At 36.4% G+C, this 27,036-nt stretch overlaps 1 protein-coding gene across 1 annotated transcript in view; it reads left to right on the top strand.

Moving 5' to 3' along the window:
* INVS (inversin) overlaps window positions 1-27,036 on the top strand; it is a gene marked incomplete at its 5' end in the record, with an annotated part of 143,681 nt that overhangs the window by 61,634 nt on the left and 55,011 nt on the right. The window contains 7 exon segments of the mRNA XM_079707124.1: window positions 6,396-6,569; window positions 10,402-10,569; window positions 14,294-14,474; window positions 16,775-16,884; window positions 20,221-20,392; window positions 25,397-25,552; window positions 26,324-26,553. Of these exon segments, the coding sequence (XP_079563250.1) occupies window positions 6,396-6,569; window positions 10,402-10,569; window positions 14,294-14,474; window positions 16,775-16,884; window positions 20,221-20,392; window positions 25,397-25,552; window positions 26,324-26,553 (1,191 nt within the window).

Below are 27,036 nucleotides of genomic sequence, written 5' to 3' on the forward strand. Positions count from 1 at the left end.
CTGGGAGACATTAATGTCCCTTAAGACTGCTTGATACAAACCCAACTCAGAGAAATGGCCCAGGTAGAGGAGTCAAGGCTTTGCATTCTTGGCATACTTAGTAAGAACATGCAGGGACGCTCAGGGCCCACGGCAGATTGCCTCTCCCAACACCATGCGGTATTTCTAAGACTCATTTGTGTCTGCAACCATTACAGGAAAGATTGAGATAAAGAGGTTATTGATATTTGTGACCTATGTACTTCCTAGGGATAGTGATTCTTTTTAAAAATTAACATGGTAAATGCCTTGAGAGTTTATAAATATATAATTACATAGATATCATTAGACTTTATAGTAACAGATCATGTTTCTATTATTTCCATTTCAGTTTTAAATCATGTATCTTTTGGTATATAGTATGATTAGCATTTAGAATAAAGTATGACAGAATGCCTACCTTACATTTATTTGTGCTATTATACATATAATTATAATATTTCCAGGACAAAATTATACACAAACCTATAAATGAACAAAAAAATAAATGAACATTTGGTGGACAATTGTTTTCTCCCCAGCTACTGTGAGAGTAAATTAAGTGCTGAGGACACAGAACAAGAATGCAAAGAGATTCATCAGGAAACATGTAGGTTTTGAGAAAATATCTAGTCTCTTCAGTGTCCCAGTGGGGAAAAGGACTGCTACAGGCAGTCCTATATTCACACTAAAGCCAAGAAAATACTTAGAATTTGGGAGTATTCTTTGCCTTGATATGAGGCTATAGCTTTAGAGGAAGCTGTTTTAGAGAAGTGGCAGGAGCAGGACAAAGATAAGCCTCAGGACCAGGAAGCTACCCACTAGCTCAGTGACAGTAACTGTGATACCCCTAGTATCACTTAGACATGGGGCTGCGAAGCATCATTATAAGTACAGATTCTTATAATGGACCAGGAGCTGGATGTTAGCAGCTATAAGGGTGAGCAAAGAGAAAAAAACAAAAAAACAAAAAAACCCAAAAAATAACAGCAAGCAATCTTCTCTTTGAAATGAGCCCGCAAACAAAATATATGAAGAAATCTAATGCTAAGAAAGCTACCAATATCATCATTCAGACCATGAATTCATTCCTAGCGGAAGAACATAAACAAAGCAAAAAGAAAAGCCACACAAGAGAGAAGATATTTGCAAAACAAGCCAAGAATTAGTATCCAGAATATGTAAGTAACTTCTATAGATCAGTAAGAAAAAGACAAATAGCTCAGTTGCAAAATGAGTAAACAATGCAAAAAAGCTCTTCACAGAAGAAGAAACAAATAGCTAACAAAGACGTTCCACTTCAAGAAGGGAAATGAAAATTAAATCCATGGTAAAATACAATTGTATACCCATCATATTGGCAAAAGTTAGCAAGTCTGACAAAACTAAGTGTGGAGAGGATGTGGCGAAACAAGCATTCTCAAACATTACTGGTGGAAGTGTAAATTGGAGTAACTACTTGAGAGAACAATTTCAGCCCAGCAGCTTCAGAAATTCTGGCACATGTACCAGGAGCTATGTATGAGAAAATTCATTACAGTATTGTTTGTAATAGTGAAAAATGAGAAACATGCTAAATATTCCCTTAGAGAATAAATAAATATAACATTATTTTCATATGACAGAAAGCTTTCTTCAGTGAAAAGGTATGAACCAAAGCAATTTGGATACATCTCAAAAATACTGCTTTGAATTAAAGGTGGCAAGTGATTCATGTAGGGCTACTTATATAAAGATTGAAAACATGTAAAATAATGCTATGTAGTTTATGAATACATTTATTTGTAAGAAATAAAATGTATCAAAACATTCACTGGAAAAAAAAAAAAAAAAACATTCACTGGAATGATAACCACCAAGTTCTCCAAAGAGAGAAAAGGTAATAGAATTGGAGAAGGACACAAAGGGAGTATTAACCATATATGTTATGTTTTATTTCTTAAAAATGAAAAATCTAAAACAAAATATCAAAGTATTTCACTCAAAACTTCCATATCATTGTTATTAAGATTAAATGACTTTTCCTAAAAAAAGGAGTTCATCTTAGCAAATTGGACAGACAAAAATATGAGCTTAAGTGGCATTTTGAGTTGATTTGTTCCTAGATTCATTTCAAGAGCTGTTCTCCAGGTCAGAGAGCTTTTTCATTCTCTTTTACCCTTTCAGATATTATACTCCTTTTCATGTATTTGGGGAAAATCCAAATGTCATAATCACTTACATTACAGACAAAAGAAGCTCATGGTGTTAATAATTACAGGAAGATTAAGATGAGGATTATTAGTACCTAACAACAACAGCAACGACAAAAAAACAGAAACTGAGAAATGACATCTTATTCAATGTTTCAGAGACATTAGGAAATATTTTCACATTTCAGTGGCATAATAGACCTCATCATATCAGAGTTAATGTCCTTTTAGTGATGAAATCAGGACTTTTTTGTAACTTTAACTCTCATTTCTGCTCACTTACCACCGGAATTTTCTTAAGAATATACACTCTTTTGATCTATTGTCTCTTTTGCTCTTATACTATTTCCTACCCAGTCAGAAATTATAAAAGCAAATTCCAAAACAGTCTTCGCCTCAGGGTCATGTTCTGTGTGGCCCTAAGATATGATACTAAATTGTTAACTTCCAAATCATCCCCAAAGTATTTGTGTTATAATAAACCTGAAAACTTAAGAAGTCCTAATTTCAAGCAATAGTGAGGAAATGTTTAGACATTTTGTTTGTTTGCTTTTGTATTGAGGAGGCTTAACAGGAAACAAAGTAGCCTATAACATGTATCCCCAGGGTCATACAGTCTTCAGGGGGTTATCAAAATAGCTTGCTTCCTCAAGCTAGTGTTTTCCTCTTTTCCACTTATATTACAAATACTCTCCTGATTTTAGCTCAAAGGTTGTCTGTCCCCTCTGTTCAGTCTCAGAATTGAGTTTGCATACACTGGGCATTTAATAAATGCTTGTTCATGAGACCAAGGAGGTTGACCTTGGTCCAAATGGATTATATAGTTTCTAGTCCCAGCATTCGTCAGTAATATCTGCTGTGTCTCTGTCCTTTGGAATAGAAGAAGCTGGCCTGATCATATAGCTGACCCCTCCCCAGGGTACCAGCTAAATTCCTATTGGGTATGTACTTGTTGGTACTATATCACCTTTATCCATAGGTAGAGTATAGACATCTTTCTCAATGTAAAAAAAAAATCAGAAAAGCCATTATTTATAACATTCCAACTATTTTTACTTTTACCTGTTCCTAACCTTGATTCTCTCCTTAATCAGTAGCTGAACTACGTATACCATGTTCAGTCAGATCTTTCTATCTACATGCCCTCTGTCATGGGCCATTCTTGGTTCCACTTGACCATTTATGTTTTATTGCCTCCTCCACATTGGAAAACTGTCCATAATGAAGTTAGCAAACATTACTGAGCATTTGCTTTGTGTACTGTTCTAAGTACAGATATTACCTTTATCATTTCATATGCATGATAATCTCAGGTACTATTATTATTCCTGTTTTACAGATGAGGAAATTAGAGTCACAGGAAGATACTTTAATTGATATGTAAAAATTTTCCATGATACTTCTGTGAGGAGCAAAGATGAAATCTATGTCAAAGAGCTTTATAATAAGTAAAGTACAAACATTTTACTCCTGGCTGCTTTGTAACAAGGTTCAATGGATGTTTATTGAATGAATGAGTGATTATTACTGAGGTGTACGATGTTTTGTGTAGGTAGAATCCGCAGAATAATGTGAAATGTAAATATACCAAGCACTATGTCTATTAGTCAGTAACCACCCCCTAACATATTCTAGTTTCCTCCTTCTCCTTCCCATTTCCTTTAAATTTCAAAATCACAATGATTGTCTGATTGAATATCTTTAAAAGGTCATGATGAATTATTCTGTAATATTTGAAATGTTATGCTGAGAAAGGTCAAACCTTATTTTTTTGATATGAAGTACCACATATGTTTGTTTTTCCTGGGCATTTTTCTCTTTTTTTGAAAGAAAAGATGGCAAGAGATTTAGAGCAGGGTGCCCTCTTGAGGAAATTTTAGCACCTTCTCAAAAACTGGCATTGGGTGAAATCAGGAAATCCAGATAAATGATGTCCACTATGAATGAAGCTCAGATAAATAAAACATTAAAAAGTAATAGTAACAAAATTCCAGATATTTGACAGTTAATATTCTTTTTTATATATATATTGGGGGTAGGAGTTTTTAAATTTATTTTATTTATTTTTGCTGTGTTGGGTCTTCGTTTCTGTGCAAGGGCCTTCTCCAGTCAAGCGGGGGCCACCCTTCTTCACGGTGCACGGGCCTCTCACTATCGCGGCCTCTCCCGTTGCGGAACACAGGCTCCAGACGCGCGGGCTCAGCAGCTGTGGCTCAGCAGCTGTGGCTCATGGGCCCAGCCGCTCCGTGGCACGCGGGATCCCCCCAGACCAGGACTCGAACCCATGTCCCCTGCATCAGCAGGCAGACTGTCAACCACTGCGCCACCAGGAAAGCCCCGAGAGTTAATATTCTTAACTGTTATGATCTAATTTAGCAACTTTAAATAAGAATTTTTAAATAAAAACAAAAACCTCTAGAAGATATTTCATTTCCTCTTATTCACTCAGTCCTTCAAGTAATATTTGTTAAGCACCTATTATGTGCCAGGAACCATGCCGAGCACAGTAGTCAACAAAACATAGTCTCTGCCTTCATGATGCTTACTGCTTATGAGGGAAATCTCAGTGAAGGGAAATAAAAACATATGTAACTACAAACTGGGGAAAGTACTATGAAGGAAATGAAAGGGTACTGCAATAAAGAAGAACAAAATAAGTTCTGCTTAGGGTAGTCAAGGAAAGCCTCTCTGAAAGGAAATAAATGAGCTGCATTCATTTGTTTTTCAGTCCATTCCAATTTTGCCCATCTAGTATAGACAGCCTTATGACCCTTTTCCTAGCCTTGTTCTCCCTTATCTCTGCCCCAGCCCTGGAGCTGAGTTGAACCCTGTCTTTGCCCCCGTAGGCAAGCAGGCAAGTCTCATTCTTCCTTCTGCACCTCACTGTTGCTCTAGCTAGTTCCCTTTGCCTTACTTAGAGCCTCACATTCATCACAGTGGGGAACCTGCTCAATCAATAAATGTCTTCCTTACTAATACCGATAGCTCCTGATAGTAGAACATTAATGCATTGTAATTATAATACTTAAAGGTCACATTTCCAACAATGTTTAGGATGTAGAGGGTCTCAGAAGATGAAAAAGACAGGTAGCCCTGCCTGCCACTACGCTTTGAATAGGGAAAGAGAAAAATACACATGAAGTAGGCAGAGAACTTGATCATGCAATGCAGTTTGTTCATGTTGACTTGGAAATATCTGTGATGCCAAGCATATTGAAGGCTCCAATCAGAATTGGAAATATGGAACTAGATCTCAGGAAAGAGCTTAAAAGAACTACTGAATATTTTTCAAGGATTTCAAAGCTCACACAGACATACTATAAAATGGTCGACCTGAGTCCCCACCAGTGTATTACTCGAACCCTTATAGCTAAACTTCTTTATCAGATGGGTTGGTTCTGCCAGATTGGAGGGTTTAACTGGTGTGGAGAGCACTGACTGCAACTGGGTGGCCTACAGTGATTTCTGGGTTGGTGTTTGTGTGACCAGATGAGTCTGGGACCTGAACTTTGAGGAAGCTGCTTCTACCTTAGTTGTACCTGTAAATAACTCTCTTCAAGAAAGCTAACCACCTTTTCCTTATTAACCAAATGACTGTGAACAAAATATTTAACCCCTTTGAATCTCAATTCCCTCACCTGTAAATTGGGGTTTAAAATCTCTACTTATTTCACAAAGTTATTATACTCTGAATATAAATAATATGTGCTGTGCTGGTTAGATTGTGCTGAAACTAATACATTCACACATTGTTGCTACTAGATAGCCATTTGGAAAATACACCAAAAACCATAAAATGCACAAACTCCTTTGACCCAGTTATTTGGTTCCTGATCATTTATTCTATGGAAAAAAAATATGTGAAAAATCATGTACATTGTAGCATTTTCTATTAAAAAATTATATGCAATAATAGAATGATTAAATAAAATGTCTTGCCTTAACACAATGGAATATTGACCAGCCACTGAGTAAACTAAATGCATATAGAAAGCAGTTGGAAAGAAACATGAAAAAATAAAACAATTGCTAGAGTAGTAGAATTATAAGTACTTTCCTTTTATTAATTTATCTGAATGTTATTATTCTAGCAGAATAATTAAAATGCTTAAAACATTTTAAAATTTAAAAAAAATTTTGGCTCCAAACTAAATTTTTTCTTACTGTCTCTTATTTTTTATTTAGGGAAATTATCGTTTCATGAAACTCTTACTTACACGCAGAGCAAACTGGATGCAGAAAGATCTAGAAGAAATGACTCCTTTACACTTGACTACCCGGCACAAGAGCCCTAAGTGTTTGGCGCTTCTGCTGAAGTTTATGGCACCAGGAGAAGTGGATACACAGGATAAAAACAAGGTAATGGACTGTCAAAATCGAAGACAAATAGAGCAGAAAGCAAATGCTTTATTTTATGATGTGAAATCTCAAGGAAGAAGGCCTAAATTACCACTCATGCATGGTAGAACAATTCCAAGTCTCCACACACCCCAGTAAAGTATTTCACTTAAATTCTGTCATTTTATCCTCCCAGCAACCAGGTGTGGTGGGTAGTATCATCTTTTTACATATGGGAAAACTGAAGCTCAAGAAGATTAAAATTCTGCCCAAGATCCAATTGGCAGTACTAGAATTCAAACCAGGCCTGTCTAACTCCAACTCAGTATTTGACTGCCAGTCAAGATAGTTGCTAAAGGTAGTTAGATTTGTGGTGGCCAAATGCCCTGGGTAATGTACTAAGTGCATAGTGCTTTAATGGCCTGGGCTTTGGCATCATTCTTCTTGGGTTTCAGTGTAGAAGCCACCGCTTGTTCTATGTCCATCGAATTACTTAACTCCTCTATTCCTCAATTTTCTCATATGCAAAAAGGGGATAAAGGGTTGTTGAAGATAAAATGAGATGATATATGTGAAGTGTTTAGCGCAATGCCCAGTGCATAGTATTCTCTCAATAAATATTAGCTTAAAATTATTATTATTAGTTCATTTTGATTCTAACATCTTCTCTGGCATTCTTACTAGGATCCATTATTTTCCCTGCCCTTGAGTTTTAACATAGTGTACACATTGGTCATTGTTTTGATCAACACTCTGATCATTCCTTACAGGAACAAAATGTGGTCTTTAGACAAATGCAATCATCCTCTTCCTTTTCATCAGGCACTTAATCATAGAGTCTTGCTAACTCCAGCACTCTCATGTAATTAAAACTCTTATAAGTCATTCACTGGGTTTATATTCAATAATCTTTTCACTCCCATAGTGTTCTTTATGTGATTTTTAGATTTTGTTTAGTAGTCATTCACATAACCCAGAGTTCTGAAATCAACTTTAACTTTATTTTACAACTTGTAAATTAATATTATTCCTAAGTCACAGCATTTATAGTACTAATATTTCACTGAGAATTCCCTGGTGGTCCAGTGGTTGGAACTCTGTCTTTTCACTGCTGAGGGCCTGGGTTCAATCCCTGGTCAGGGAACTAGGATTCCACGAGCCACGTGGTGTGGCTAAATAAATAAATAAATAAATATTTCACTGAAAAAAGCACAAGACCCATGAATCACTTGAGAAGCTACAACTGTCTTTGGGCTTCTTGTCTTCCCCAATATATTCTGTGAACTTCCTGCTGTCTTCCAGTCCCTGTATGTTCTTCTATTATTGAACAGGGGTGGGAGGTTATTCAGTCAGAGAGATGGAAAATGGATCTGCATAGTCCAGGCAGCCACAGAGAAGAAAGAAGGACAAAAGCACAGAGCACTGAGTCTCAAACCATCTGAGGTGAAGGATGGGTTTTTTTAAAATTTCTAATCTGTCACAAACCAATCATATTATAAAATACATTAAAAATGAGCAACAAAAAACCAAACCACTCAATTTAAAAACTGGCAAAGGACTTGAATAGACATTTCTCCAAAGAAGATATACAAATGACCAATAAGCACATGAAAAGATGCTTAATATAACTAATCACAAAAGAAACACAAATCAAAAACCGCAGTGAGATAGCACTTCACACCCTTTAGGATAGCGATTATCACAAAAAAACAAAAATAACAAGTGTTGGTGAGGATGTGGAGAGATTTGAACCCTTGTGCACTGTTGGTGGGAATGTAAAATGGTACAGCCACTGTGGAAAACAATATGGCAGTTCCTCAAAAAATTAAACATAGAACTACTGTATGATCCAGTAAATCTACTTCTGGTTATATACCCAAAAGAATTGAAATCAGGAATGCGAACAGATATTTGTACATCCATGTTCATAGCAGCGTTACTCAAAATAGCCCAAAGATGTTACTCACAAACCTCCCAAATGTCTTTTGATGGACAGCTGGATTAAAAAAATGCAGTATATACCTACAGTGGAATATTATTCAGCCTTAAAGAGGAATGGAAGTCTGACACATGCTACAATGTGGATGAACTTTGAGGACATTATGCCAAGTGACAAGTCAGACACAAAAAGACAAGTATTGTAAGATTCCACTTACGAGGTATTCATAGAGACAGAAAGTAGAATGGTGGTTGCCAGGTGACGGGGAGGAGGTGGGAATTGGGAGTTACTGTTAAATGGGTTTGGAGTTTCAGTTTGGGAAGATGAAAAATTCTGGAGATAAATAGTACTGATGGTTACACAACAATGTGAACGTACTTAATACCACTGAACGTGACACTTAGAAACAGTTAAAATGGTAAATTTTATTTTATGTACATTTTACCACAGTCAAAAAAAAGAAAAAATTACTAGAAAAATAAAAAACAAAGATGTAAAAAAATGCAACCCCAGACTTTTTACTGTTAGGTTCAACAGCATAATATATTTCAGTAAATATATTCAGAACAGGGACTTCCCTGGTGGTGCAGTGGTTAAGAATCTGCCTGCCAATGCAGGGCACACGGGTTCAATTCCTGGTCCAGAAAGATCCCACATGCTGTGGAGCAACTAAGCCCGTGTGCCACAACTACTGAGCCCGCGTGCTGCAACTACTGAAGCCCACATGTCTAAAGCCCGTGCCCCACAACAAGAGAAGCCACCACAATGAGAAGCCCACGCACCACAACGAAGAGTAACCCTGGCTCGCCGCAACTAGAGAAAGCCCACGCACAGCAGTGAAGACCCAACGCAGCCAAAAATTAATTAATTAATTCTTTAAAAAAGAACAAATATAGGAAAAGAAAAGAACTACAGAAACTGTACATGTTGTTTACTGAAAATGTGGTTTTAGGCGATTAACTGCTTTGATATTTGTGACTTTTTTGTTCTGCAGTTATCACTAAACAAAAAGTAATGAGTTAATAACTCTACATGTTAGACGCCTGTAGGTTCACTTTGAATGAATACCACATATGCCAACATTTAAAGTTTTTAATGTGACAAATGAGCTTGGTTCCTGCTGTTAAATGATCTCATTCTAGATTGGATTCATGACAATGCTACTCTCAAGGCATAAAGTATATCTAAACAGTTTCTCTGTGGTTTCATTAATAGTTCTCCTAATAGAGAAACCAGTATGTTGATGAGAGTGGCAGAAGAGATTTTTAAAGCAACATTGGCAAATTCAGCATGTTCATTTTTAACTTTATCTAAAAATAAAGCAAGTGTTGCTGTATTTTCAAAATATATCTTAACAATTTATCCTGTAAAATTATAGTTAAATTTAAATTTATCCTTTGATATAAAAAATGGATCCTAGATCCATGATTTCCTATGCATGGATCTTTTCTGATAGATATTAAAATATAAAACCTTCTATCAAATTCTTAAGGTGCTTAGTGCAATATCAAGATGATCACTTACTTTGTTGATAATTATTCATAAAATATTTCGCTGTGTTTTTCTTTCTCAGTATTATCAGTTATTAGTACTTGATGACCTAAATCCCTGCCATGGTTAAGATGTCAGATTCTGGAGTCAGACTGCCTGGGTTTAAAACCTCTATTCAGTCACTTGCTACCTTCACACCTTTGAGCAGATTACTTACCCTCTTCGTACTTAACTTTCCTCATCAGTCGCATGCAAATTCAAGAGTTCTCATTTCCAAGAGTTGTCATGATATAGACTACATGAGATAAAATATATAAAACTCTTACGACAGTGCCTGTCACACACTGAAAGTTTGGGAAGAGTTTGTTGTGTTTTCACTGTTACTGTAGTTATTGTTATTTTGAGAATCTCTCAATTTTGCAGCAAACAGCTCTGCATTGGAGTGCCTACTACAATAACCCTGAGCATGTGAAGCTGCTCATCAAGCATGATTCCAACATTGGAATTCCTGATGTCGAAGGCAAGATCCCACTTCACTGGGCAGCCAACCACAAAGATCCGAGTGCTGTTCATACAGTGCGGTGCATTCTGGTGGGTATAAGGGATGGCCTTTCCAAATATATATATACACACTATATATATATATAATGAAATATCCAATATATGCAAAAGCATTTATATGACACACAACCAAGTTATGAAGCAAAAGAGTATAACAAACATGTGAGCTCATCACCAAGAAATAAAACATTTTAATACTGTTATTTAAGACCACACAGAACTTTCCTATGTGCCAGTTTCCAAATACATTCTCTCTCCCTGTGCCATGCTCATTCCTGTCCCCCATCAACTATTTTTCTGAGTTTATATTTATCATCCCTGTCTTTGTTTTATACTTGTTCTTATTAAATAGTAAATAGATGTAAGTGAATATTTATATAATACATTTAAGATATATAAGGAAACAACAAATACTCATGTACTCATCACTGAGTTGAGGAGCCAAGTACATTACCATTGAAGTTCCCTGGATACCTCCCAGTACCGTTCTTTTCTCTCCTTTCTCAGAGTCAGCCACTATCCTCAGTTTTGTGCTTATCATTCCACTGGTTTTCATTACAGTTTTGACACATGTTTGTATCCCTAAAAAATACATTGTTTAGTTTTTAACATTTTTTAATTTTATATTCATAGAATCGTACTGTATGTATTCTTCCGCAACATACTTTCCTCTTGCTCAGGGTTAAGCTGGTGATTTTATCTATGTTGCTGTGTGTAGCTGTAATATATTACTTTTTACTGCTGTATAGTATTCCATTTTATGAAGATTAAATGACACATTATTCAGTCTGTTATTGACTGACATTTGGAACTGTTTCCAGTTTGTTGCTATTTACAACAGTGCTGCTCTGAACCTTTTTTAAAAGCATATCTAGGGTATCTAGGGTATGTATTTAACTGGTTGTTGCAGGTGTATAGAAATGCTATTGATAGTTTGGGCCATTAATTATATATTTAACCAACTTGCTATACTTTCTTATTAATTTTGAATATTTATCAGTATATTCTTTGAGGTTTTCTAATCACTCCTTCCCAAATTCCAACTTACAGGCTATGGTAGTCTAATATTTAGTCCTATTTGCTTATAACACACAAACTAGACTGCAAAAGATATTATTGTTTTATTTGTACAATGAAAATTTATTTCTACTTCTGTGTTAACTAATTTCTTTTCTCTGCATTTCTTCTTGAGTCTCAAATTTTCCTTCTAGAGTTATTATTATCTTACTTCCTGAAGTATAATTCTTAGAACTTCCTTTAGTGTAAATCTATGGTGGTAAACTCCCTGATTTTTTTAATAAATTTATTTATTTGTTTGTTTTTTGTTTTGTTTTTTTGGCTGTGTTGGGTCTTTGTTGCTGTGCATGGGCTTTCTCTAGTTGCAGTGAGTAGGGGCTACTCTTCATTGCAGTGTGTGGGCTTCTTTTGTTGTGGAGCACAGGCTCTAGGCGCACAGACTTCAGTAGTTGTGGCATGTGGGCTCTAGAGCTCAGGCTCGGTAGTTGTGCACGGGCTTTGTTGCTCCATGGCATGTAGGATCTTCCCAGGCCAGGGATTGAACGTGTGTCCCCTGCATTGGCAGGTGGATTCTTAACCACTGCACCACCAGGGAAGCCCTCCCTGATTTTATTTGTTAAGAATGTCTACATTTCTACTGTACTCTTGAATATATAGTTTTCCTGTATACACAGTCCTAAGTAGTTACTTTTCTCAACTCTTTCAGCTGTCATTTTGCTGCTTTCTGCCTTTCATTAATTCCTCTTGAAGAGCCTATTATTGGTCTATGTCATCCCTTTATAGATATCTTTTCTCTCAGGCTGCTTTTTAAAATTTTTTCTATATGGCATACTACAGTTTTACTACGGTTTGTCTAGGTGTGCCTTTTTTTTTTTTTTTTTTTCCTGTTTGGTATACATTCTGATTATTGCATCTCATTTCTGGAAAATATATAACCATTATCTCTTTAAATATTGTGTCTCTTTTATTCTCTCTACTCCTGCCTTTGGGGTCTCCAGTAATACATATTTTAGACCTTTCCATTTTACTTTCCATGTCTCTTAACTTCTCTTTTATGTTTCTATCATCTTGTCTCTTTCTGCTACATTCTGGGTAATTACATCAGATCTGCCTTCCAGTTTGCCAAGTCTTTCTTCAGCTGCATCCAATCTCTTGTTTACCCTATTCATTTAGTCTTCAATCTTAGTGATTATATTTTCACTTCTAAAAGTTCTACTTGGTTCTTTTTCAGATCTGCCTGATCATTTTGAGAGTTTTTGTTCCTTGCTCACCTTTTATTTCATTTTTTATTTTCTTACATGTTTCATAGATAGTTATTTTATATTCTTTATGTGTTAATTCCAAGATCTGAAGTCTTTGGAGGATGATTCTCACTCATAATATCTTATTTCCTCACAGATTTGGCTTTTTTTTTTCTCCCTTATAAATGAATCTAAGTCCTTGGGAGACTCAAGGGCCTAGAATACCATTGTGGTAATATTCTACTTCTTTTTTTGAGGTGTTTATAATACCTTTAATACTCTTTTTTGTAAAATAGCCTGACTGTATAGACAGCTCTAAATCTGGGATGGCCCTTCAGAGAGTTCTTAAATTTAGACAAGAGAGCTTGGCTTTGGATGTAATGTAATCTGAGAAGGGACCTGACCATGGGTGAGGTCAGGTCATTGCTTTAGCTGAAGCAATTCCAAAAGGATGACAGTAGAAAGTAATTTGCTGGCAGCACTTGCAGCATCTGGGGAAGTAGGTCCTTTAGTCTTGAAGGGGGACCTAAGCAATGCATCATATCTGCTACAAAGATCCAGTAGAAAAATGAATAAATGTTGTGAACTGTCAATTTAAACCGAATATCCAATAAACATATGATAAAAAAAAAACTCAACCTCATTCATAAAAGAAATACAAATTAAAACATCAGTGAAATGCTTTTCATACCTATAAGGGGAAAAATGTTGTAAGTCTGTGGTTAAGTGGTTAATATGTACCAGCATGTGGGGAAATAAAAGCTTTTACACATTGTCATAGATGTGTTAATTAGTACAACCATTTAGAGAGCAGTTTGACAATACTAGCTGAAGATACAAATATCCTTCAACCCAGCAATTTCCCATTTAGGTGTCTGGGCTAGAAAAAAATCACATGTGCCACAAAGGGACATGTAAAGGAAGTGTGTTCATTGCAGCATTATTGTTAATAGTGGGAAAAAATGTAAATAACCTAAATATCCCTCAATAGGAGAATGGTTAACTAAATTGTGGTTTAACAAATGGACTAGTATCATCATAGATACCCAAATGTGTTGAAATTAAAAATTCAAAAGTATAATTTTGAAAGAAAAAATTCAGGGATATGTATGGTATAATACATAAGTATAAATATTGAAAACACACATACAAAATTCAACTGTTGTTTATGGATGTATATATATGAAGCAAAAATCCAAAACATATGCCTCTAGCTGAATCTGTAAGAGATAAAAAGAAGCACGTTAGGCAAAATGTTGATCCCTATTTAATCTATTGATAGATGGTACATGTTGTTTATTGTATCTTTTCTGTACTTTTTATAGTTAAATATGAAAATTAATTTTAAAGATTTAGACTGTATACTTTTTTCTGAATTTATCACTTCTGCTGAGAGAGAATATGTAGGTTTCAAAAATTGCTCAGTTAATACTGTGTCAAATGTGATTTAGTAAGGATTCCATGTATGTCTGAGGTCTCTGGTTCCTTAAAAATAGGATGCTGCTCCAACAGAGTCTTTACTGAACTGGCAAGACTATGAGGGTCGAACACCTCTTCACTTTGCAGTTGCTGATGGGAACGTGACAGTGGTTGATGTCCTGACCTCATATGAAAGCTGCAATATAACATCTTACGATAACTTATTTCGAACGCCTCTTCACTGGGCAGCTTTACTAGGTGAGTTGAATGTGAAACCAAGGATCAACAGCAGGAGGAACTGCATGAGTATAGGAAATTTTCCATGGCTTCTCTCCCCCTGTCAGCTCCCACCTCCTATTTAATTGTTTTAGTTTTTAATTGATATGTGGCACTTTATACCTAAATCCCTCTGTTGTATGCCTAAATTTTAGCAATATAAAATGTATTCTCTGTTATATATTAATTTCAACATCGTGTCTTTTCATTTTTATTATAAAAGTAATGCACATTTGTTGACAAATGTAAATATAAAATAATCATCACATTCAATGCCTTTGCTTTTTTGGAGAAGGGCTTTAATTTTATGTGTGAGCTAATACTATGATATTTGATTTCCTTTTCATATTTCTTGATATGCCTTTGACTTAACCTTTTTGGGGATCACTTTTTTAGATGAGAGAGTATATATGTGTATGTGTCTAATTTTTGACAATTTGAGAGTCTTTCTCTTTTAGTGAAGGAGTTTTACCCACTGATAATCATTTTTATAAATTGTATAATTTGATCTTTTTTCTGTTATTCTGCTCTTTGAGTATTATTAGTGTTTTGGGTTTTTTCCTGATTCCTTTGTTTTCTGCCTTGTGGTGTGTGGATTACATTCGTTGTTGTTTGGTTTTGAATTGCCTAATGTTTTAGGAGGATTTTTAGGTTCTACTAGTAGTTACTTTTAAACTTTTAAGCCTAAGTCAGAGTCCAGAGCAAAACTGTGTCTACTGATTCCTATCTATTTAAAATGAGGAATTTAGCACACTTTCACTTATCATTCTTTGGGTATTTGTAAATATAATCTGATAGTAATTATTAATTAATATTAATAATTATAATAAACCATTATTATTATGGACTTAGTTTTTAAATTACACATTATCTCTTTTTTAAATGATTGCATTCAGTTTTATAGTCAGATTTATAATTATTATTTACACTTCATTTCAAGGTGCAGTTTCATCCCTTTTCCTCTGCATCCTAGGAGGACTTTGCAAATTTGTCTCCACAACACTAAATTGACTTGTGTTTCACAAGTTCAGCTTTCTTTCTGCCTCTTATAGATTGTATTTTAGGTTATATTTTGATTTCCTTCTCTCATCCATATTTCTTTTTATCTCAGCTTTTTTCCTTTTTATCTCCTTCCATTACCTTTTCATTTTAGATTATTTTCTTCTTAGGATATTCTGTTTCATTTCATAGAGGCCATCTCTTTGCAAAAGTCAAGGATGCCAAACAGTTGCCTGAAATTTTCCTCTGGATCCTTCTCTAGACCATTTTCTGAGGTATGCTCTTCTTCTTTCTGATGGTGTTCCTTTCTCCCTGTCCTAGAGTATGTTTTCATATAGCCTTTTCTGAATTTTTCTCTTTATCTTTCAAACGAGAGATATTTAGATTGACTATGTGCATAGATTGCCTTTGATCCTGTTTTTGCCCATTCATGTTATGGAGAACTCCATCTCAAACCATAGCTGGAGAGCAGGTAGACGAGCACAACTCCCACTCCAATTCCTTTTTTGCTGCCTGGCTTTCATGCAGTGTATTCTTGCTCTGCTAATGTGGCATCTTCTTCATTGCCTCATTCCCTATACACTGAAGCAATGGCATGTATGAAATTCAGGTTTCCTAAATATACTATTACCAGGTTTATTTATTCTTTGATCCTTTCTACAGTTCTTCACTTGTGGAGACCACATCCACATCCTCCAAAGTGTACTGCAGAGCATGTTTCTCTACTACCACCTCATCATTCCTGCCCACTTGTTTTCTGGGATTTGAAATCACTGCCTAGATGTTAAAAAATTGGGGGAGGGAGGTTAGAGGGGATGGATAGAAGGCCTCAGAGGTTACAGGAGTTTGTATTATAGGTTGTCCTCCTGAATAGCAGAAGAGAACAACCGTGCAGTTCTGATTGATGGTGCAATGGAACCTGGAGACGAGGGACACTAGTGGCTGAGAGGGGCTGGCTTCTAACACGCCTTCTTCTGTTTTTATGGGCAGTTTTATAAGGTGAAGCCAGGGGATGCAGTGAGCTTATACTTAATACAGTTTTTTCTCAATCTGGCTATTATAATTAGTCATTTCCTTCCTGGTTGAAGCATTAAGTTTTTAGTGTTGTAAGTTTTTGCCTTTGTGCTACATAATCATGTATTTTCGTGAGAAGTTAGAAGAGGCTGCACTGGGCATTGTGAATGCTGGTTTATGTGCTAATGATTTTTCTTACCCCTTTCCTTTAAATAGATTATAAATGAATCAGTCCTTTTATGTGATAACTACCTTGTGTCTGCTTTCAGGCCACGCACAGATTGTCCATCTCCTTTTAGAAAGAAATAAGTCTGGAACCATCCCATCTGACAGCCAAGGAGCAACACCCTTGCACTATGCAGCTCAGAGTAACTTTGCTGTAAGTAAACCATGACAATTTTCTTTTTTTTTAATTAAATTTTTATTTTGATATAATTGTAAATTCACATGCAGTTGTAAGAGATAAAACAGCAAGATCCCATGTACCCTTCATTCAGTTCACTCCAGTGGTAACATCTTGCAAAAGTATAATATAATGTCATAAACTGGAAATTGATATTGATATAATACGCTGACCTTATTCAGATTTCACACTGTTACATGTACTCATTTGTGTGTTTGTGTAGCAATTATTTTTTAACAATTGCTCATACTGTTCACTCTCTGATTCAGGTGATAGTCTGAATTTTCATAAAGCTGTTAGTCACATGGGAAGTTTTAAAGAATTTTTATTTTAACTATTCAGTGTAACATTTTGCTTTACTGTAAGTGTACTTAATCTTTTTTGTTAATTGTAAGGCACTAAAGACAATCTAGTGTTTGGCAATCTGTAATTGTCCTGAAGGCAGTGGGCAAGGCTTTAGAACTAGATAGACCTAGGCTAGAATCTTGACTGTGCTATTTGCTAGCTGTATGACCTTGCATAAGTTCTTAACCTCTCTGAATCTTAGTTTCTTCATATGTAAAATGAGAATAATTATACCTTTTCTTTTAGGATTATTGTAAGGATTAGAGAAAGTTTATGACCAGTGCCTAGTGTAATACCTGGCATAGAAATAGCATTCATTGTTATTATTATTTGTGCTAATAATTTTGTATATTGTACATCTGAGAAAGCAAAAATATGAATTATTGATATATCCAAAGATATTAACTATTATTAATAGTTCCTTCCTGCCACCCTTTACAATTTACAAAGTACTTTCTCATCCATTATGTCACTCAGTCCAGCCAGCAACATGATAATGTCTAGGCTGCTTCAGCCTCCTGAGTATGAGTGGCCACTAAGAACTAGAGACACATCCAAAGAGGCACACATTAATGCAGTCACAGTGGATTTTGCTGCCTTCTACATGAGAGTGCATAGTGAAACACCTGGTTTCATTAAATTATGAGAATGTTATCATCAGCATAGTATAATTCTATCTTCCTGACCTCCCCAAATGCACTATTGAATTCTTGGATTGAGAAAACCTCTTATTTTCCCACTTTTCTTTCTCTCTGATACCCAGAGCAACTATAACAATCATCCCCCTTCTTGGCATTCCTAAAAATCTATTCTATGTATCACCTAAAGTTTTGGTAAACCATTATCTTCTATTATCTCCCAAGATCTCAGAAAAATACAGAGTTTTTGAGGAGGAGTTCATTCTGATTACACATAGGTAAGAAATCCAATTGGCCCAGTCTAGTCAACCTATGGAAATCAGAATTCAATCCATATTTCAACATAGGCCTATGAAAGGACATGTTATCCCTACTTACAGATGAAGAAACCAAGGTTCCAAGAGATTAAATGATTTGCTCAAGATCTTGAACCCAAGTCTTAGACTCCAAATTTAACCTATGTACAGAAACCAGTAATTAAGTAACTGGGCTAATGCAAGTAAGAAAGAATGCTAGAACATTATAGATGTTTATTCAAAGAAACACTTGCTTTAGACAATCTGCCAATGACAGAAATAGTTTTTTAATAATTATGCAAATTTTATAGGCTCAGTTTCAAGTCCCTTGATCTCCTGGGACTCTATTAATTCACAAGAGGTTGAAATTCTCTTTTTGAAAAACATCATCAACAACAACAACAGTCCCATAAAACCCTTGCAAACATTCATCATTAAGAAAACATACTCAACAAAGAAATGTTTACAAATTATTAAAAGAAACCCCCCAAATCACCAACATTTTAAATTTTGATTTCTTTTTTTTAATAAATTTATTTATTTATTTATTTTTGGCTGCATCAGGTCTTCATTGCTGCACATGGGCTTTCTCTAGTTGTGGCGAGCGGGGGCTACTCTTCGTTTCAGTGCATGGGCTTCTCATTGCAGGGTGGCTTGTTGCGGACACGGGCTCTAGTGCGTGGGCTTCAGTAGTTGTGGCACGTGGGCTCAGTAGTTCTGGCTCGCAAGCTCTAGAGTGCAGGCTCAGTAGTTGTGGCACATGGGCTTAGTTGCTCCACAGCATGTGCGATCTTCCTGGACCAGGGATTGAACCCGTGTCCCCTGCACTGGATTCTTAACCAACAGGGAAGTCCCAAAATTATATTTCTTTATTCAAATCTACTTAATAAGGACATACACTAGATCCTAAGGAGCACTAAGATGTAATACCTCAGTAGCTTAACATCTAGTTTTAAGACTAGAAAGCAGTGTGTGTTACAGTGGAAAGAGTGCAGTGATTTAACCCTGCATTCTACTCCTATTAACTGCTACCAATGCTTATATGACCTTGAGTCTAAATATCATCTGCAAAATGAGGAGCTGGACGAGATGAGCCCTAAAATTTTTTCTTGCTCTGAAATATTGATCATCAATATTTTGTACATTTTTGGCCAACTCACAGCCTCCAGAAATTGTTTTTTTCTGAAACTATTTTATTTCCATTCAAGCAAAAGTTTCTATGATCTTCCTAAAAGCTTGTAAGCATCTGAGTTTTGAGGAAAGATGCAATTTTAAATGCTATGAATATTAACCCCCATTAAAATTGTTAAACACTCTTAGAATTACTAAGGGTCCTAATTTTTGTATGATTCTATAGAGGAAGGACCTTGAATGTAGGAAATGCTGAATAAATATTTGTTTAGATGAATTGAACACTGCATTTCTCAGTAACCACCCATAATTATTTGATAAATGCACTATTTTTAAAAATAGCAACAAAACATACAGTGAGAGAATGTATTAGTCTTCTCTGCAGTTGAGTTTTTTAAATTAATTGAGGATGATCATTCTCAATTATTAGAATGTTGAATGAGGGAGTTAGGTTACATTTTTGAAGTGCTATGAAAACTAAAACCAATGTATAAGGACAGGAGATTGTTACTTTCAATGGAAATTGTAATTTCATTATTCATAAAAAGATAATTTCATTTGATTCAAAAGTAGAGGAGGGCTTCCCTGGTGGCACAGTGGTTGAGAGTCTGCCTGCCGATGCAGGGGACACGGGTTCGTGCCCCGGTCCGGGAAGATCCCACATGCTGCAGAGCGGCTAGGCCTGTGAGCCATGGCCGCTGGGCCTGTGCGTCCGGAGCCTGTGCTCCGCAACGGGAGAGGCCACAACAGTGAGAGGCCCGCGAACCGCAAAAAAAAAAAAAAAAAAAAAATAGAGGAAAAAATACTTTGCTTCTTAGTGGAAGTCACATATAACATTGGCTTTCTTACCAAAGAAAATGCCACTCTCTTGTCTCAAATTTTTAAATGAAGTTTTCTTACAGGAAACAGTTAAAGTGTTTCTAAAACATCCTTCAGTAAAAGATGATTCAGACCTTGAAGGAAGAACATCCTTTATGTGGGCTGCTGGGAAAGGCAGTGATGACGTCCTTAGGACTATGCTGAGTTTAAAATCTGACATTGACATTAACATGGCAGACAAATATGGAGGTACAGGTAAGAACTGGCAGACATATTCAGTTTGCTTTCATTCAGGCTTCAAAGTGTAGATGGTGCTACTTTGCAAAATTGTAAGTTGAAACCATCGTTCCTAATCTAATATTGTTTGACTTTCATCTTAACTTTTTAAGTTTAGGTTGCCAGGACATCACTCCAACGGCTTTATTTCTTCCAAGTATTATGGCTAAAATTAGCCTGTCTTTCTACCAAGTGAATCTTGGCATTTGATTTACAAGCCTTGTTGCTCCTTAGACATGATTGCGGGAACTCTTCTGATCATATATCTTTGTGTAAAAAAAGAATGAACCTGCATTTTAAAACTATACATACCTAGCAATAATTAGCTATATTTTCAAACATTTAGAATTACATTTTAGAGAATGCAAACATCTAAGTATGTTCTCACCAGTCTCATTTAATATGCTCTTTTCTCAGTTTTGAACAACATTGCTGCATCCTGAATCTCCCATTTCAGAGTTAACCTCCCATGTCTCTAGAAGCTTCAAAGCTTCAAAAGCTCTTACTAGGTGCTTCCTTTAATCTCTTTTCCTAATAAGAGAGCCCTCTAACCATGTGTTGATTAGTAAGAGAAGTATAAGTTTTTTAACACTCATTGTCACCTTAGAGGTCTCTTCCTTATATACTGCAGTCAGCCCTCCGTATCTGAGGGTTTTGCATCTGCGGATATGGAAGCCTGACTTGTATTCACTGTACTATACCATCTTATATAAGGGTCTTGAGCATCTTCAGATTTTGGTATCTATAGAGGCTCCTGGAACCAATCCCCCACAGATATCGAGGGACACCTGTATATCCAAATTGAAAGTCAGAAAGAGAAAGAAAAATCACACAACAGCACAATAACACTGAACAGAACAAAACCTCAGCTCTGAGCTTCTCAATGTTATGTTTTTTTATTTGTAGAAACATACTAGAGCTGTTTGCACCTACCTGTTATCCTGGATAAGATCTTTCTTGACCACCGACACTATTGATATAGCACTTGGGGGACAGAGGGGAATGGAGTTTCTACACCTCGTATCTCCCTCCCTATACCTAGACCATCGCACCTTCTAATTTTTTAAAAAGAGTTTTTAGGTAATATCAATTTTGATAAAGGCTTTAACTTTTGAAAGTATTGAATATTTCTATACCAAAGCTTCATAGTAGACCTTAAGCTTCTTAAGGAGTATTGTATAGACACATAGGACATTGAGTTTATAAATGATCTGAATATTTAATTTTTTTGTCAGACTTGTATTAGTATGCAGTCTTTATCACTAGCATCACTCTTTGTTTAACTTTTCATGTATTTTAATAAAGTATGGGCTAGGATACTTGCATTCTATCGACCAAAGTTGCCTTTCTGATGTGCATCATGGTTGGGGTTGAGACATAAATTTCTCTCAAATTCATTCATCCCCTGGGCTCTTTATCCTAAGGAGATTTTATTATATGTCAGAGATACCTTCCTGACATTTCTCTTCTATGCAGGTGAGTTCATTTCCATCATCCCTCTACAGAGTTGTTTTGCCTTAATTAAAAATGAGTTCTTATCAATAGCAATATATGGGTATTATTTGGATCTTGATTCAAATAAATCCATTACAAAAAAATTATAAAGCTCTCAGGAAAATGTGAACACTATCTGGATATTTGATATTACAAAACTTTTGTTAATATGTTTTAGGTATGAAAATGGGCCTCTCTTTTCTTGGCATGGCTAGGGCTGGGGTTCTGCAAACCACATTCCCTCTTTGCCAGCCGGGGAGTCAGTCCATAGGGGGCAGTACAGGGAGACTGGAAAGCTGGAAGAGGAGCATGGGAGTGCATCTTCCTGTTTGCTTCCTATTCTTGTTTTTGTTTCCCGTTCCTGTCAGCATTACCCTAGTAAGTCTCACACAACAGAGCACTGAGAGCTTGTTCCAGTGGCAACAGTTAATTTCGCTTTGCAGTTTTTCCAGCACCCACGGTAGCAGCCAAAGAGCACCCTCCTCAGAGATACCAGCAACAGCCAAGCAAAGCCCCTCCTCTGAGGTCTGAGTTTCAGCTCTGCTGGGTGCCTCTTCTGAGCGTTTAAAGTTGTAATAATTCCATCCTCTTCTTTTTGTTTCCTCAGTCTTAGAATTGCTAGCCATTTTCTGCATTTACTGCCTCTGTGATACCTTAGTGTTCCCTTTTTGCTTTTTCAGTTCTTCAGTACAAAGGTAGCAATTCTTCATATTGAATTCTATCTGTTAGAGTTATATGAGAGATACTCTGACTGATACAGTGGTTGTGTTTAAAAAAAGAATCCTTGTCTTTCAGACATACTAAAATATTCACAAATGGAAGCATATGACTCTAGAATTCTCTTCAAAAAATCAGAAGTGGGGGAATGGATAGCAGTTAGATGGAACAAGATTAGCCAACACATAATTGTTGAATCTGGGTGATGACAATATTGAGTTCACTGGGCTATTATTGCCTTTACTTTTGAATATGTTTGAAATTTTCCATAACAGAAAGTTATTGAAAATAATTTTTAAAGCTCCTAGGTAAACTTGTACTTTTTCAAAGAGGGAGCAGCAATAGTAGTCTAAGATTATGTTTTAAAATAAATGAAAATAGTCAGAAATGGGGAACTTCCTTTAATATCATTAATTCTATCTTATGCTTAATTGAAATTTTGTCTGTTTTTTTAAAAAATTTGACATTGATATTTGTCTGAAGAGTATCTGTTGCATACTTGAAGCCACATTACATAATTGTAGAATTTCAGAATTAAAAGGTACCTTAAAATTAAATCTAGTCCACGGTTTTCCAAACCATGTTCTTCGGAACAACACATTCCTATAGAGGTACCTGAAATGTTGCTGAGGGGTAAATGCTTAAGTGAGTAACCCTCTACCCCTACTTTAGCCAGAACCACTCAACTCTCTACTATTTTATATGTTGGATGTTGTATAAAATTTCATCTGGGAGAAAAAAAAAAGCATTCTTATGCTCTTAAATGTGAAAATCACAGAACTCTCACAGATATATCATGCCTTAACTTGCCTTATAACATTCTCACCAGTGTTTTTCACCAACGACATCTCCCCAGTGTCTTTCAGCCTCTGGTTGAACAGCTCCAATATAGAGAACCCATTACTTCCATCTTAATCTCACTCTATTAGGGTGCGCTTCCTTATACTGAGCCAAAATTTGTCAAACTGAATGTTCCACTCTGCGTTGTCTTCCATATGACACACTTAAGATTTTTGAAGTCTCTCACACCCATCTGAATCTTGTCTAGGCCAAACTAACATTCAGCCATTTAGGTCAGGCTTTTCAAACTCAAGTATGCATGAGAATTACTAGGGGTGTTCCCAGACTATATAGAGATCCTACATCAAATCCTGTCAACAAGTCCTGTTGACTCCACCTCCAAAATATAATCTAAATCTTTCTGCTTCTCTCCATCTCCATTCCTGTCACCCTAGTTTAAGCCACCAGTTTTCACCCAGTCAACTGCGCTAGTGTTAACTGGTCTCCCTGCTTACACTCTAATTTACTGTAATGCATTCTCAAAACAGCTAGAGTGATCTGTTGAAAGCATAAATCAAATATCACTCACCTATGTAAAGCCCTTCAGTGTCTTCCATCACTCTGACCTGTATGGCCATTTATGATCTGGCCTTTTCTACCTTTCTGACTTACCTCATTCTCACTCATTGTGCTGCAACTTCTTTGCCTTCCTTAAACACATAGATTCATTCCTATCCCTGTACTCATTGTTCTCTTTGCCCAGACTACTCTCCCTTGAGATCTCTGCTGTCTCTTTTTTATGATTTACTCTCAACTTAAATGTCAGCGCCTTAGCAAGGCTTTCCCCAACCACCAATCAAAAGTAATCCCCCAGTCACTCTATATATCAAAATACTTTTTACTTCTTTAATTATACCATCCATCACCATCTAATACTTAAATGTTATTACTTCAGTGTTTTTGTCTTGTTTTGTTTTGCTTCCTCTATGAGAATATAACCTTAGCTATCTTGTTCCCTGCTGAATTCCCAGCATTATATTAGTACCCAGTCCGCAATAGCTTCTCAACAAATCCCCAGGAATCTGCATTTCATAGGCATCCCAAGTTTGGTCCATGGATCACACTTTATGAAAGAAACATCATCCTAGACAGTATAGAGCCATAATCCTTAGAAAGAATTGGCCCAGGCCTCTAGACAGTTATCCTGAAAAATTCAGAATTTAGAGAGTGATGAATTAAATAGAATTTCCAGAGTAATCTAAAGAGTGATGACATAAGCACTAGAGTGGAATAATGTAGGCGGGGATCAGCGTAACATGAAACTCACACATAGTCAAAATTACTCTTTCAAACCCCTTACCAGAGAGACTACATTCCATCTCACTTTTTTCTCCAATCTTGAAATGAATTGCTGTTTTTGAAATTGGGCCCTGAGGAAATAGCTGGCTTGCATTTGGAGTCATGTTGTATGAAAATGCACTCAGTGCAGTAAGATACACATACTCTCAGTACCATGTGGGTACACAGACCAACTGCAGGAATAGCACAGGTAACCAACTGAAGGAACAGTAGATTGACGGTCCCGTCACACAACCCCTCAGGGACATATACTAATTGAGTGGGTTTGTGGGCAGAATTGCCTGCATCATTTAAATCATTTCTTTGTCATTTTTTTGTTCTCTTACTCTCTTAGAAAGAGGAAAAGATAATAAACTAGTAACTGAGAAGAGGAGACCATTTCAGAACAGGATGGAAAGGAAGAAAACAGTGAGATGAGAAAGGTAGAAGGAAAGGGGAAAAGTGTGAGTAATACATATGAATAGAAAGGAAGATAGAAATCTATAAAAGTTAAAAAATAGAGAATCCTGAAGATTAAATTGCATGTAGCCAAAATGATGAGAAAATCAAAAGTGAAGAAGACACATAGTTAGGATAATAAAAAGGTAAAGCTGTTATTTGGAAGTTCTTCACTTTCTTTCGCTCCCTTTTTAGCTTTACATGCTGCTGCCCTTTCTGGCCATGTCAGCACCGTGAAGTTATTATTGGAAAATAATGCTCAAGTAGATGCCACTGATGTCATGAAACATACTCCACTTTTCCGAGCCTGTGAGATGGGACACAAAGATGTGATTCAGACACTCATCAAAGGTTAGTTAAGAGTGCTCCTAACAAGTCACTCTCAAAAGGTAGGATTTCTTATTCACCTTTTTTTAATAGATTTATTTATTTATTTATTCATTTATTATTTTTTTAAAATTTTTGGCTGCGTTGGGTCTTCATTGCTGCGTGCGGGCTTTCTCTAGTTGCGGCGAATGAGGGCTACTCTTCGTTGCGGTGTGCGGGCTTCTCATTGCGGTGGCTTCTCTTGTTGCGGAGCACAGGCTCTAGGTGCACGGGCTTCAGTAGTTGTGGCTCACGGGCTCTAGAGCACAGTCTCAGTAGTTGTGGCGCACGGGCTTAGTTGCTCCACGGCATGTGGGATCTTCCCAGACCAGGGCTCGAACCCAAGTCCCCTACATTGGCAGGCGGACTCTCAACTGCTGTGCCACCAGGGAAGCCCCTGCATTTGCCTTTTGAAATATAGCTTTACATGGCAGAGAGCTGCCTGGGTAGAAGGATGGAGGGAAGAGCCTGGCATCGGGAAACTCAAGGTTCACTGCTAGCTCCACGTGTTAGTAGCTGTTCGATTTGCGAAAAGTCACTGCACCTGCCTGATCCTCAGTTTCACTTTATGTATAAGGGGAAGGAGTCCTACACTGACCAGCTCACAGGCTTATTGTAAGAATCTGAAGTAGATGATATACATGAAAGCTTTTTGCTAAGAGTAAAGCGTTTAAAGGACTGTTGTTATATTTTTAAACTTCTTTTTGATAAATGCTCTCTGTATTAGACATTTTCATTATATTTTTGCTTTTTCAGGTGGAGCAAGGGTAGATCTAGTCGACCAAGATGGACATTCTCTTCTACACTGGGCAGCGCTGGGAGGAAATGCTGATGTCTGCCAGATATTGATAGAAAATAAGATCAACCCAAATGTGCAGGATTATGCAGGAAGAACCCCACTGCAGTGCGCTGCATATGGGGGATATATCAACTGCATGGCCGTGCTCATGGAAAATAACGCAGACCCTAACATTCAAGACAAAGAGGTAGAAATTCTACGTCTTTTTTATATTGTCTGCTCCAAAGTGTTTGGAGCATTGCTTCTTTGTTAACTAAAATTAAGGAAGACAACAATTTACCAAGTGAAGAGATCACTCACAAATCTGTTAATTAAAAGTGATTTGTATTTGTCCATGTTCTCTTCTAGTCCTTGCCTATATATCCGTATATAGTTTAACAAAGTCATCATATAGAACGGGAATGGTTTGATAACTTTTATAAAATACATATACATGGCATATGATTATAGGTATATAAATATATATATCATATGATTTTACAAACCACATTTTGTTTTGCTCTCTCAGAATTATCACCAGTACTTTTTCAGTTGGTATATAATTTTTTTCATAATCATGGATGCTTAATATTCCAAAGTTCTAAGAGCTTTCTGTAAAATAACTCATTCACTCCTCACAGCAAGTCTATAAAGTAGTTACTATTATCATCCCTGTTTTACAGAGGAGGAA

The sequence above is a fragment of the Hyperoodon ampullatus genome, assembly GCF_949752795.1.
Source record: "Hyperoodon ampullatus genome assembly, chromosome: 6".
In the NCBI taxonomy this organism is placed as follows: Eukaryota; Metazoa; Chordata; class Mammalia; order Artiodactyla; family Ziphiidae; genus Hyperoodon; species Hyperoodon ampullatus.